This window comes from Phoxinus phoxinus (genome assembly GCF_949152265.1).
Source record: "Phoxinus phoxinus genome assembly, chromosome: 16".
Lineage (NCBI taxonomy): Eukaryota > Metazoa > Chordata > Actinopteri > Cypriniformes > Leuciscidae > Phoxinus > Phoxinus phoxinus.
The window spans coordinates 19,443,620-19,459,305 of record NC_136891.1 but is presented as its reverse complement, the minus strand read 5'-3'; the positions used below and the strand labels follow the sequence as shown (position 1 = coordinate 19,459,305).

At 37.0% G+C, this 15,686-nt stretch overlaps 1 protein-coding gene across 1 annotated transcript; it reads right to left on the bottom strand.

Annotated features, from left to right (window-relative positions):
• Positions 1-225: 225 nt before the first annotated feature.
• snw1 (SNW domain containing 1) lies at positions 226-14,894 on the bottom strand. The gene is made up of 15 exons (XM_079584666.1): positions 14,800-14,894; positions 13,144-13,292; positions 12,269-12,422; positions 11,569-11,730; positions 11,379-11,474; positions 9,228-9,334; positions 8,632-8,736; positions 8,474-8,543; positions 8,263-8,328; positions 8,039-8,155; positions 7,536-7,677; positions 7,158-7,260; positions 6,652-6,769; positions 3,947-4,110; positions 226-647 (listed from the first exon to the last, which is right to left on the bottom strand). Exons 2-15 carry the CDS (start codon positions 13,155-13,157, stop codon positions 455-457), a joined length of 1,611 nt encoding a protein of 536 aa, XP_079440792.1. The 5' UTR covers positions 13,158-13,292; positions 14,800-14,894; the 3' UTR covers positions 226-454.
• Positions 14,895-15,686: the final 792 nt, after the last annotated feature.

Below are 15,686 nucleotides of genomic sequence, written 5' to 3'. Positions count from 1 at the left end.
TTTTTGCATAAAATGTAAGCTATGCATTCTTTATAAAGCTCTCGAACTAACTAAACAATACTAATCTTCCCACTTAAACTCAAGGAGAGCTCATGTTTGTTTTAGCAGATGCACTGGATTTATAAGACTAATGGAGAGTCATTTAAAATTCATTTAATCTTGCACCAAAGTAGTTGGAGCACTGTTCAGAGATTACTTTAGACAAATAATCTTTCACATTCAATGAAATCCTCTACAAGACATTTATTAGAATGGCTTTGCAGTACAACAGTTTTAAGTTCACACTTTTGAGCTCAAGAAACATGACTGGAGAAAACATCTAGATTTAAGAGGACGATAAAAAAAAGAAAAAAAAGATGAAACACCATATTACTAATAGTTCATCATTCACTTTACAGCTATAAAAATAGGGGGAGGAGGATTTGACCCTGCATCTGTGGACAGAGAAAGTGTCTCACTCCTTCCTGCGTTTCTTCTCGTGGTCGTAGTCCTTTGAGCGGCCGCTGGTGGACGCCCTCTTGGAGCCTCCATGCTGCTTGGCTTCCTCCAAGAACTTATCCAGACCGAAAGGATCCTCCTCAAACTGCACCGGCCCGTCACGGCGGGGGCCGTGGTCCGCACCGGAGAACTCCCGATCAGGAACAAACCTTGAGAGAGAGAAGGGGAATCGTTAAGTGCATGAACCAAACAAACGTGTCAAAAAGACCAATGCGCATCTGTTGTGTTTCTTATGGAGGACCAAACCTGCAGAAATTAAAAATAAATAAATGAATAGATAAATTAATAAATAGATAAATAAATGTGATAAATAGATAAATAAATGTGATAATAGGAAAACAAATAAAGGAATAAACGACTTGATAAAATAAATGACTCATTTTTAATCAAATTTATTTTTATATTAAAAATATTTTTGTTATTCCCCTTACTGTATTATTTTCTGCTTTTATACATTTAAAAAATAGTTTTAACTTGTATTTATTCGTTATTTATTTATTTTTATATAGGCTATTTATTCTTACATTTATTGTTTAGATTTATTTATTTATGTATTAATTTATTTATTTCCACATGTATTTATTTATTTATTGATTCATTTATTTTTACATTTCCATGTGTAACATGGAAATGAGGAAGGCGGTCCTTGTGTAGCTTCAGTGCATCATTGGCTGAGAGCTCACGAATAGAATCGTCAGGCCAGCTAATCGATAGTAAGGAGTCAGACACCCAGTGGATGGTTGGTTTTCTAGTTTAATGACTGTTCTGTAATAGATCTTGACTCTAAATAACTGAAATGGTTGCTTTTCTCAACCACCAATGGCTTCTAGGAAAATCAGAACAATCCAACAATCCATGGTTCATTCACGGCACAATGTTTCTTCCTGGTTTCCACGCGCTAATAACGGAGAAATGTGAATGTTTCTCTCTAACGTTAGATCTCGCAGCGATGTTATTACTTCTGTGGCAAATTCAAATGCTTTCTTTACTGGATCTCTTATTAGCGCTGTGTAGTAACAGCGTCGCATGATCACGATCGGCTCGCGCTGCACTGGTCCAAACTGATAAACGGTCCGTCAACCACACAATAACGAGCAGTTTCGTTCCGCTTGCATTATGTTTGCCATTTGATGTTGGGCACTGTTGTGGTCACGCCGGCGTCTCTTACAGGGAAAAAGTTTGGGAACCACTGACTTAGATCATACAATTGTCATAAAAAATGTTTAATAAAATATTATAGAAATTGGTGGTTATTGTTCAGTAGTTTTTTTTTTTTTTGCCAGCTAAAAGCAAGAAAAATAAAACATGTCAAGTTGACAGGTCAGAATTGTTTTTATTGCACTTATGTTACTATCCCCTTCACTTCTAAAATGATGGCTGGTTTGTTTACTTTCCTACGCGTTCTAGCTGAAGTTGCAAGACTACCGTATTTACGCCTTACAACAGAGGAAGAGGATTTGCAAGACGAACAAGCTTGCCTTTTCTCTGGCTGTTCTTCGACGTTCATGTTGGCAAATATCTCTCCTAAAACATCGATAAGCACATCTAATCTAAACAACACATAGTATTTGATGCGTTACCAACTTCATTTGCTAAATTGCGCAACTCTCTAGCTATTTGTAAAACGTCCGCCATAGTAGGCCACACACCTGTCACCATAGACATGTCTATGCCTGTCACCACCATAGACATGTATAAAGACATTGTGCATGTAGTTATTATAAATAACTATATTTTGCTCAATTTTCAACCGATTTTCAAACGGCTTGGTGTGTCATAAACGTCAGGGATGCCATGAAACACACAGCTATGCTGCAATGTTAAGCGTTTCTCAAAACGTGAAGCTACAATTTAAACATCGGCATCAGCACAAATCATAGCCACGTTAATAAGGTTTGTAATAAACCAAACCGTTTGTAAATCCGTCAAGAATTCAGCAAGTTACGAGCATTTGTCACTCAGCTTCCGTCCACAGCAGCAGGGAGCAGCAGCGCAGTCTCCTGACCTAAGATGGCCGCCAAGTTGACGACACAGCTGACTCCCACAGTTGCCAACTCTCGCGAGACAAATAAGCAACTGGAGCTTCAAAAACAAGCCCAAAACACGCCCAATATATATTATTAGATTATTTAGTTTCAGCATTATCATTTATTATTTATTACCAATAAATGAGCCTGCAACATATTAAACTGAAACAACTACTTTATTACAAAAGGATAAACAGATTAGGGGAAAAAAAGGATAAAAAAATCAGCGAACTGCAACAAAGCGGCTTGTGTTTTTCTGTGCTTACATGTTGTAGGGGGTCTCCATGGTGAGCACGAATCTCCGTTTTACAGTACCTGCACATCGCTATCCAGTCTTTAAGTAGTTTTTCCTTTTCCTAGTCTTTGTTGTACTTTTTGCCATACTTGGACCACTTCGTTGGAGGCATTTGTTTGTAGAAATTGAAATGTGTGTATTTATTTACGTCTATCATAGCTTACAGCGTCGCGCGCGCCTGCACGTTGAACGTGATTTTTCCTCCAATGAGGGGGGTAAGGGGGCGGATTCGGCGGAATGTTTTGACGAATTATGCCACTTGCACTGATTGGCTATAGCTGTGAGCAGAGAGTGTCAATCAATGTATTGGAGATTGTGAAAACGGTGACCATAGATGTAAAGAAAACAAAGTTGCTTGTCAGATTTTCCTAACAAGCAACCATATTTTTTTAATAAGCCCAAAAAAACGCAACCCGCAACCCGTGCTGTTTTAACGCGACTTACTAATAAAAAAAAGCCCAAAGTCGCGGATTATAAGCAGACTTGGCAACTATGCTGACTCCGCCTTGAGCCATCTAGCCTTTATACATGTCTATGGTCACCACCACCCGACGTCACTATACAAAGCCAGAGTAATCGAGCAAGCGAAGCGCTTCAACGATGAACCAATGGTAAGCAAGACCAACCCACCTAATTATCATACAAGACAAAGAAATGTAAAAATAAATGAATCAATAAATCTAAAAATAAATACACGTGGAAATAAATAAATGTATAAATAAATGTAAGAATAAATATAAAAATAAATAAATAACCAATAAATAAAAGTTAAAACAATTTTTTTTTAAATGTATAAAAGCAGAAAATACATTAAGGGGAAAAATAATACAAAAATAAATTAATTTTATTTTCATATTTATTTTATCAAGTCGTTTATTCCTTTATTTATTTTTATATTATCACATTTATTTATCTATTTGTCACATTTATTCATTTATTTATTCATTTTTAATTTCTGCAGGTTTGGTCCTCCATAGTTTCTAACCATTTTCAGTAGGGCCTAAAGCAAGTTGATCATAAGGTTGTAATGATTACCTTTGTATTTTAAATTTAATTTATAAAAAGACCCAAATCTTTTTCTGTAGTTAAAATGCCTGAAAAATATTGAGTCCATGCGTCTCCATACCTGCTGGTCTGCATGAGTGTGTCCAGGTCGTCTCCATACACGTCCTTATCCGCATTCTTACCGGGCCTGTATATATTCTGTGCCATGTCTCTGCCACCTCTGAAGGGCTGATCATACACATTATACATCTCATCCTCTCCACCGGCAAAACCACTGTCCATCCCCTGAAAAACACAAACAAACAGTGAGTTTTATACCTCACAGCTATGAAAAGTGCATCTTACAGTCATCTGTATTGATTTTTTTAAAACATTTTATAGTCAAAATATATATAAAAAATAAATATATATATATATATATATATATATGCACTAGAGATTACCAATAATTTCCCACGTTCTGAAAATCACAATTTGATTACCAACGACCAAGATTTGATTTTAATTCCCCTTTTTGACCATTGAGAGCATTCGTTTGCATTAACAGGGTACCCCCAGGATCCTCAAACTTAAATTCAAGGCTTTTTAAGACCTTTTTAATACCATTTCAAATGAAATTCAATGCCAACTTCGTACCCATTCCAACATATGAGGGGAAAATGTCAAATCTGTATACATTTTAAACCCTTAAAATTTTACAATTTTAAATAATTATTTAAAATAATTATGTACATGTAGGCTACTTGAATTAAATAAAACATTAAATAAAACATTTTATTTAAATTATCAATCATATTTAATACATACGCAACAGCGTTGTAGTGCGCACGTGTGTAGGCCAGTGTTCATTTTGGCAGCCATTTTTGATTCAGTAAGTCTTCATCTTCAGACGAAAACGCTTATGAATGCAAACTTTTAGTCATTACTTTTAGTCAAACTGCAGTTACTTTACTTTTGGTAGCTACTTTATATGTAGTCTTTAGACAGAAAATGTCATAATTATTCTCTCTAGGCCATTCAATTAAGCTTATGATAAATCATTGACATTGCACTCTTTAGCAGTAGCACTTGTGCAATTCTACATCCCTTTTCATAAGTTCCGTGGTTCACCAATTTTTTAGAGTGCCGTACCCCCTGGTACCCCCTCTCTTCCACTTAGACTGCAGTCACACCTTTTCCATTAAGGGACAATATTCGCCCCCTTTAATAAAATGTTCCATTTAATTTTTAACCTTTATAATACCTTTTAAAAATGAATAATACTTTAAATAAAACAATGTTCAATAAATATGCAATGTTAAAAGACGTTTAATATTAATAAAAATATTATATTTAAATAGCCAGTAGGTGGCGGTAACTCACTGTCTTTATGAGTGAGTCATCGAGTCTCGTTTCATTGAGTCATTGATTCATTGAATCTCACGATTCGTTCAAAGCCACAGATTTTGTTGCAAAATAGAGCAATAAGCCTGACTATACTGTTTTATGCAGTACATCACTTAATGTTACCCTTTTGTTGTTTTTTAACTGTTGTATAAAATCAATCTCACATTTGAAATCGTGTGGATATTCGGGAAACATTTCATTATTGCTCGTATAATATGATCAACATTAAAACACTGCTGGATATCAGCCGGCATTTTGATCGCAGATTTAGTCGCACAAACAGCGCAAGCGGCTCGTGACAGAACACAGACCGACTGAATGACACTTTAATTTAAGTAGAAATCTCAAATAAAGATCGCTGAACTCCAGCTTGTCTGTGTTTTCAGATCATCCGTGCTTCTTCAGCAGGGTAGAGAGCGCGCGCGCGCATGGTTGCCAGATACTATTGAAACGACCGCGTAGAAAACATGTTCTTTTAACAGAAAAGCTCTGATTTGGGGTTTAAATTATTGAATTCTGGCATTTGTGGCCACAGCGGATTAAACCGACACTTTCCCATTTCAGACGACAAACTAGGCTGGGGCTGGGCTACTATCTCGTTCTGTACCTCACTAGCCTAGTAACCATAGTAACGGGTACGCGCGCTTTCTGCTATTTCGTGGAGCGCGAGGTGCACTCAACGCTGCATGCATTTTTAATAAGCCTACATTAGTTACAATTAATTTTGTTACGGTATGAACTTAATCCTAGGAAAAGCAAAAAAATCTAAGACCTTTGTAACGAAATCCAAGACTTTGTATACCAAATTCAAGGCTTTTAAGGCCTTAATTTGAGATTATCAAATTTAAGACTTTTTCAATGCTTTTAAGACCCCGCGGGAACCCTGATTAAGCTGTGTTTCTGTGCGAAACCAAAAAATAATACTTAGTGTGGAATGATGTGCATGATGTGATGAATCAGCTTGACTTGATTTTATCCAATATTAGATTGGATGATGTAAAACAGGCTTTGATAGTACATTTAGATTTAATTATTTAGCAGACACTTATCCAAAACAACTTCCAAATAAGAAGAATAGAAAACCAGTCCCAGTTAGTCTAGCACAAAACATGCAGAAAGGTTTTCTTTTTTAAAGAGATATATAGAATACTAAGTGCTAGTATTAATGGGTCAAGTGTAGACAAAAACGATGAGTCTTCAATCGTTTCTTATTAACATGTATAATATTTACATATTAACATGTTCCCTGCCAAACAAGGTCTAAGATTCATCAACAGAGCCTTTTTTTTTTTTTTTTTAAAGAAAAAAAAAAAATCACAAAGGCAGATAAAGGAGCTAAACACTATTTCATGCATTTAATTGTGCACCTTACCATTAAACTGATAACTAAAATCAGTACGGTGACCAATTTGAGATCAGCAAAGCCTGAGGGTTGCTTACCTTGCTCTGATTGAAGAGTCTCTGGTCATACTGAGCCTCATTGGAGGTACGAGGGTTCGGTTGTCCCAGGGCAATGAGCTCACTGATGTCCCTGTCCTGATCTCTTTGTAGCTTCGACCTGGACAGACCAAAATTACACTGACATCAGCTAAAACCACATTAACACCTCATACAAAGAGCCATCACGCTACATTACACGCATCTCAAAATGGAAGTTTAGGGAGTTCTCACACGAACATCTTTTGAGGAAAAAGCATGAATAATTCAAGCTATTACAACTACAGATTAAATCCATTTTAACAAGTACGACAAAATGGGTCTGAATACGGGACGTGCCAAGTTTGTTTCACTAAAAGGTGCCCGATGTAAAAACGAACACCGGTGGGACTTGTGTGAGATCAGAGGACAGAAAATAACGCAAAACCACGTACATTAAAATGGGATGTTTGCACCAGTTCTACCGGCCCATGAATGATTCAGGGCAAGTGTGTAAAAAATGCATGTACCTCTTATCAGGGGCGGCTCTGGAGATGTTCCTGTCGTGCTGCCTTTCTTTCCTCCTCTCGTGACGGATCTCTTCACGCTCCCTGACTTCTGTCTCTTCACCACCTGAGAGAAAACCAAAGACATAGATGGTGATCTCATTGAACAGTGACAGCACTCTGAAGACCGAAACCAGGGCCGAGACCAAATAGTCTCAGATTTAGAAAACACATCTAAAATAAATATTAACTTTAAACATAAAAGTGTAGGCAGGATTTCAAACAGTGATTGTAAGTCAAATATCAAATTTTTCAGGAAAATACTACATATGCTGTGTATGATAACACGTATAAGAGTAATACATCCACATTCAATGATGGTGTGTGTCTGTCTTTTTGTACCTTTGTCACCGTGGGCTTTGATTCCAGCTCTCCTGTCTCTGGCCATCTTAGCCAACTCTCTCAGCTTCTCTTCTTTCTTTTCTTTTTCTTTCTGGGCCATCTTCTTTTCCACTTGAGCTCTCATCTCCACAGCCTCTCTGGCCTGTACACATCACACAACCAACAACATCAGCATAAAAATAAATCTAAATATTTACCAGCCCCAGAAAGAACTTAAATAGGGATTTGTTTGCGTTGTAAAAAGCGAGCATTCCCAACCAAAATTAAGCTAGATCTATAAATGCTCTCCAAATTGATCAGAGGAGCCATGTTTTTTTTGTTTGTTTTTTTACAGATGTCATCATGAGAGTGTTACTCCCAGATAGTGCTTCATACATCATTTTGGTCTGAGAAACTGTTCTGTAATGTTGATAGTGTTGAAGGTTTCTTTACTTCTTAAAAGTCAGAAAACTTAGCAATGTGGGAATTCAGAGTGTTAAGGGACGCAGGAATAAGCGGCCTACCTTTCTGTCTGCAATGTACAAAGCCTCAGCCAGCTTGGCAAAGTTCTCATTGATGTGGACTGTCTGCAGGCCTCGTCCGTCAGCAGCCAAACGCTTGTCCAGAGGAATGGTGTAACCCTGAGAAGCAACAACGAGAGGTGAGAGAAAGCAACACGGTTGTATCCATAATCAATATTTTAAAACAACAATAAACAGCTGAATAATTGATGGAGGCTCAGTGTTACCTTTGCGTTCTTCCAGTTGGAAATACAGGGTGGAATCTTCCACTCCTGCTGTTCTTTCACAGTCATCTACAAAAAAACAGGGATGCTTTGAGTTTAGTTGAGATGTTCTCAGAAATGTTTCCTCCAGACAGGTTTCTGTGGATTCTGAGTGTAAACAAAGCCGATGACTATCAATGTTGGGATCGATAGTTGGCGGAAATAAGACTCCTACCTTTCTGCTTGGAGAGTGCATGACTGGAGCAGGAGGGGATGGAGGTCCACGAGGAATTTTCTTATTGATTCTGTAAGAAAACACAAACATTGAGATTCTTGTGCGTTTCCCACACACCACACTCAATTTCACTTGCATCTCAGATTAAGGTCACATACTTGAATCGCGGCGGCTCCATTGGATCTTTCTGCATTTCCACCATACGGATGACCCTCTGTTTCGCTCCAGAGTTAAACGCGAGTCCTTGCTGGGAGGGTGTGTACCTTTAAGAAATATAAGAACAATTTATGGAACTTTTGTGAACTCAAACTCAATAACAAAATGCTGTTGACAGTGCAAACACAATCGCACAGAAACTCTCAGACTGACGTTAAACAAATTTTTCAAGTTCAATACAAACTCTGTGGCATATCTCTGTGGTATCTGTGGCATAACGCCGATAACAAAAGAAAATAATTCAGTGTTTTTAAGCAAAAATCATTACAGTAATGCAGTTAAAATGGAAGCACAAGGGGGCAACTACTCCTAAATCAAAACAGATGATTTGGACAACTTTAATGCTCGGTTTTTACTGAATAATTCATACTTGTGCTAGAACAAAAATTCAAGCTGCACATTACACCTTTCAACAATGGCTTGCTTTACTTGATTTTAAACCAAGGCACAAGTTGAAATATAGCTCAACTTGTAGCGAACCCAGAACATTTATTTAAACTCTAGGTTTAAGAGCCTTTGTCAGTGGAACTGGCCTTACCGAATATACTGTGCTGGGGCCTGTTTGTCTGCAGCACGTACAGGCATAGCCGCTGCAATCTTCTGCGAGACCTGTTTATCCAGAGCTGCTCGGGTCTTTTCTGTAATCTACAGGAGGAAACTGGAACGTTAATTCATGCTGGCTTGGCTTCAAAATTATTGAAAGTCATGAGGATTATTGTTTGATTAAAAACAACAACAACAGTACCAACATCGTTCAAGTCATTTTAACACCAGCCAACAAAAACCCACTCGAAGTTAGTGATTATGGACCAGCATCTATGCACATTGCTTTGTAAATGAAGCTTAATAAACCTGCTTCTGTCGTCCGTTCACTTAAAAAAAAATACTTATAAAAAGCTTACCTTATATAAAAAATACATGTAGAACTTAATTGGTATTAATATGATGTTAATAATTTAAAGCTCCAGTCCGTAACTTTTTGGGGTTCAAATTTATCCAAAATAAATTGAGCAAGTACATAACCAGCCAGTGTTCAAAACTATCTGCTTGCCTTAGCTTGATTAAAAACGGTAAACTTGTTATAATGTTTTTAATTCCTGTGGTACTGGTGGATTTCTGCAGGAAATTCAAGCATGTCTTTGCGTCACATCTATACACATAAAGGAGGAGTCTCGGCTAGTAAAGGCTATATTGCGTGCGAGTATGCTGGAGGTGTAGATTTATAGCCTTTTCTCACAGTCACAGCACTTGATATAAATAAACTTTTCAATTTGATGGCGGATCCAGAAAGGTACAAACGACAATCCCCAGTGTCGAGATTCACATGTTGTAAAATGCAAAAGACTTTGAGTGGCTACGGAGACTAAAACCGGCCCATGCGTAAAAAAAGGATAAATATCCGAAGGGCTTTTGAAAGGTGGCGTGAACTCAGTGTTTTGAAAGGGGTTCAAACCGGACGCAGAGACAGCTTTTTTTTCTGCTGGAGAGGTAAGAAATTTCAACGATTCAATTATGTAACAGTAGCGCTCTTGTTCGCTTAATTCGTTCAGTTATAGAGTAGGCTACTGAAATACATGTAGTCACGCAATGCTGGTGTTGTTAACATTAACAATTTGACAACAAAGTATAATTTGCACGGTTCGACGTGATAAGCGATCGTTAGATTTAATCAGCGCGATTTACTGCAATGCTTTATTCCCCTTAGTTGGTCAGAACAAAAGTGGATGTTACTTGTTCAGATGACATTTTCCGGTGAAAATTATTATGTTGATCATACTTACAATTTCCAAAGTAGAATGTGTGATTCTGAATGACAGTATCCACACCGCACAGTGACATAATATATTGATTATTCCGCGAATAACTGCAATTGAAGATTTCAAACAGAGATGGCGACAAAGAGGAAAAGCTACGGACTGCAGCTTTAAACAAAGGAATGCATACAGCAATCATTAGAAATAAATTTTTCGCTAGGATAGCGAAACTGATATTAACGATTATGAAATTCCACTGGTATTAGTATTAACTACTGCAATGCTGTTATTGTCAAAACCCCATTTCGAATATTAGTCGAATTTAAAATAAAAATCCACATTCGAATGCAAAAATGTTTTTTCTAAACAATGCAGACATAGAGCAGCTCAATGCAGAGAATTGCTGCACGTCTAAACTGCAACCAAGAACGCATTTTCTGCGCTGCTTTTCCATTGATCGTTAGACAGCCATTTTTGACAACTGCACTTGTGTCTTGCACTTCAACATTTAAAAACCTTTTTTTCCCTGTTCCACTGAATCTCATGATTTAAAAGCTAAAGTACTTTGGATCTTTCTATTTAAACTATGCATAAATACATAATGCTGCTTTGTTCATAATTTCTTACACAGTTTTTGAAATTGATAAACGTTTTTTTTATTCCAGACAGTCATGCCATTTCATTGCTTTTGAAAAATAAAATTTGGTGCATTACAATTTCTCTCATAGCTTCCTCTTGTGGCCACAGGAAACAAGCCAAAAGCTTTCCCCCCAAACTGAAATCATAACTTTTAAATTCAAATATAATTCGATAATATATTTAAGTAAAAGATTCAAATGTAGTTTTTCAGCCATTTTGATAGCCCTATTTTAGCCTGTAGTAAATATCTACATTTTAACCTGCTCTCAGTCAAACGAGGCTGTGTTATATCTCACCTCTTTCACCGCCTCTTCATCGGGTTTCTGCAGCTCAGGATGATCTTCGTTTAGTACTTCCTTAGGAAGCATGTCTGTGTATTTGCTGAACACGACCTGAAACAAGCAAATAAAATAATGAAAACGTCCTCTCCAGGTGTGATTCACTGAATATATATTAATAATTCAACAACACAAGAAGATGAGGCACCTTGTCTTTGTTTTGACCTTGCCTAGCAATGGCGTCATATTTGATCTTGCCCTCTGCATCCACCTGCACTGCCAGAGCATTGGACGTCCTTTTCTTCCTACCCATTTCCAGAGGATACTGGGCCACGTGGACCTCTGGAAAAGCTCCTCCATCTCCAAAATCCTTTAAAATAATATTATAAGGATTACCAAAGCAATTTACTGTATGATTTAATCAGTGTAGGAAACTAACACCCGAAGCAAAGACAGTCAGTTATTTTGGCTCATTAGATCTAGCATAATCTAGTGAGGTTAGAGTGAATAAAATGCATCTGTGCAACATCTCTCTGCTAATAGCAAAGATGCAAGTTTAAATAATGTATTATATAATTATAGGGCCTATGCCAATACCCACACTCTCGGTCTTGCTAACTTGGGAGTGTCTAGGTGACAGGAAGTGCATTACATAGCAACCACTGAACAGACATTTAGAAGTGCAAAGAATTGGAAATCAAAATGTGTAAATAAAACTCTGTAAAAACTAGGGATGCACTGAGATATCTCCGATTATGAAACTGAAAACCCAGAGTTTCCCTCAATTCGGGGTTAATATACTTTTCACTCAACCTCATTTCTGAAACAAGCCTCTACAGTGCTAAAATGGATTTGAATATCCAAAAATAATCTCTAATCAAATCATAAATAATCTTGTTTTGCAGTACCTCTAGTCCTCGGGGCACCCATGATTTCCTGAAGCCGTAGGGAGGAGGTTCTTTGCGAGTGGAGACCAAAGCAGTGGATTGTGACCTCTGAACACGAGACCTCTCCTCCGCCTCCAGCTGGTCCTGGGACAGTTGGGTGGGTGCAGGGAGAAAACTACAAGATGGGGAAAAAAAATTAGTCAAGTGAGGTTGACAGAAACTATTAAATCACCAGGTGATCCCTATTAATAGCATGTCAATTACAGCTGTATATGGAAGCAAGTTTACATCTTATGGGTGTTATCACCTGGTGATGTAATAGCATGTGGGTGTATGATGTAGAAATTGTGAACACTGCATGCCAAACAGAGAGAAATTAGATTTAAAAGGCGACAACAAATGTTTCCTTAACATAGGCAAATTGCATGTCAAATTAAATCACAATTATTCAAGTTCAACTGCACAAAGTACAAGAGGTACCTATAACTTTAAAGAATGGAGATGTGACAAATGCATTTACAGCCTAATTATATATATATATATATATATATATATATATATATATATATATATATATATATATATATATATATATATATATATATATACACACAAAAAACACACATCAATCGCTAATTTGATATTTATGTATTAGAAATGTTATTTTTTTGCTTTTGCTGTGGTCGTAGCATTAGCTTCTTAGCACTCACTGTGATACAAAGAGTACAACACCGCAGGCCTCAGCGCATCAAATAACATAATTCAGTTAATAAAGAATTCAAATTATAAACAAACATCACACGTGGCCACATAAAAAACCCGTAGACCTCGTTACCTTGAGTTTTAATGTAAAAGTGGAAACAAAAACCCTTAAAAACAGTTCCAGTGCTACTTACCTTGCCAGCGACATCTTGTCCGCTTCTGTGCTCACGTTCTGACGTCACGCCAATGAGATAACCTCTCGCGATGTTTGGAGAGGAAAGAGAAGGGTAGGCTGCTACTTCATTGAAAAACGGCAGTAGGCCTATTATATCCTGATTATATCCTACGGAATAGGCTATATAGTCAAGGTAACGATATTGTAATATATTTAGACATATGTTAACATATGTATTATGGGGCCATCTTAAGAGTGCTACAAGCCCCCCTAGTAAACAAGGCTACATAATTATGACTGTTGGCATAGATAGACCTATAATTCTTCTATATTTATATATATTTAAATATCATTATTAGGCTATAAAATACTAAATAATACGTTTATAAGTTAATAATTGAATAACGATGACAGTCAAGAGATTCAGTCAAGAGAATTTCCCAAAAGAGATTAATCTGAAAGATAATTTGCTCATAACTAGGCCTATGTGAATAATACATTATTTAACTGCCCATATTTTAATTGAAGATACATTGTATTAGCAACACGATAAAGCTGAACTCATAGAATTATTGAATATTACCATGGTACACAATAAATATTAGATAAATTAACCTCAAAATGGTTTAATCTGACTAAATCTCACAAATATGATATCAGAATCAGAAAGAGTTTTATTAGGTATGTTTGCACACACAAATCATTTTTTGGTGACAGAAGCTACCAGTACAGAGACAACAACAGCACACATGTAGTAAAAAAAATAAAAAATGAAGATAAATATGAATAAGACACATAAGCCTATGTGTATATATAATAATAAAAAATAGACACAAATTTGTACACATGTGTGCTATATAGAACTGAATAGAATTAGCAGGGAATGGAATAGGAAGAGGTATGTATTGTTAAATAAATAAAAGTTATATTGGAGAACATTTAACTGTTCAAGAGGTAGATTGCCTCGGGAAGGAAACTTTTCTTGTGCCTGGTTTTTCTGGTGCTCAGTGCTCTGTAGCGCTGGCCAGACAGCAAAAGTTCAAAGAGAAGTGGGCTTGGATGTGAGGTTGATTTTTCTGAGGCCTTTTTTTCTTCTTCTCTGTATGGATACAGTTCCTGGAGGTTGGGCAGGAAAGCACCAGTGATCCTCTCAGCAGTCCAAACCGTCCTCTGTATTCTTCTGGTGTTTGATTTTAGCTGAGTCAATCCAGACACTTATTGAAGTGCAGAGGACAGCCTAATATTTTTAGTATTTTCTAGACTTTAAGTCGTAAAAATTAAAGCATGGCTTCGGGAGCTCTACAGTGCAGTGCTCCATGGTTTTACTCACAGTTTTACCTCACGTAAACCTCACTCCAGACCAAGACTACTGAGCATCACATCAATCCGCTTCAGTTTTGTGTCTGCATCAGGTCAGTAACTACACAGAAATTTTTTTAATGGCCCCAATTAAATTAAAGGATAATTCCGGTATTTAACACCTTGAGTCTATATTGTAGTTTGTTTTGGATGAACAAGAGTGGTGGACAATTTTTTTTTGACAATGGTTCCTCTCTCGAGTTTTTGACTATAATAGAATTGGCCATGGACCCATTTAACATTGGAGTCAATGGGCATGTCCGAAAATGTCATTAAAACAACCTTTAACATTAGTTTTCAAAACTGTGCAACTCACCGAGTGATTAGTGATGTTAGTTGAAACAAAAAGTGTTGCGAAATACAGTTTCTGACGTGTTTTATTCGTCATTTTGTAAAATCCCATTGAATTCTGTTGAAGGACTGAGTGCTCGTTAATATAAATGCGCTACCGGAAACGGAAAGGGGGCTGTTTACATTTGGTCGATGTAGTCTTTTTGCTCGCTTCCGTTTCTCATAAGGCTAGCGAGCAGAGCAACTGTGCTCCGGGAGAGTAAGCGAAATAAACAAACAAAACCTTGAAAATATTGAAAGACGTGACCACTGACCAGTGCAATATGAAGTTGAACTCGACTGTGACCGTGAGTGTCCCGCGAGACATAAACATCGGTTATCGCCATCAAGTGGTCGGGAGTGTGCTAACGCTTCAGATTCAAATATTGAGCGGAAGTTACACGGTTGTGAAGTGTCTGAAAAAATAGTTCTACTATAGCAAAATAAACGGATTGGAATCATATATTGCGACGATATATTGTTTATAATCATCAACGAACACCACCATTATTGGCAGTTTTAATGACATTTTCGGACATGGCCATTGACTCCAATGTTAAATGGGTCCATGGCCAATTCTTTTATAGTCAAAAACTCGAGAGAGGAACCATTGTCAAAAAAATGTTGTCCACCACTCTTGTTCATCCAAAACAAACTACAATATAGACTCAAGGTGTTAAATACCGGAATTATCCTTTAAGCCTAATTCAATTTTACTCATTTAAATTTAGTTGTTTATTTTAATAAATAAAAAAATAATTGATTTTATGGGAATTACATGCGTTTTGAACCAAGCTATGTGAATAAAAAAAAAGTTGGTTCTCTGCGAATGCACGTAAAGGCACAGATTCTTTGCCGCCGTTTCCAGACAGG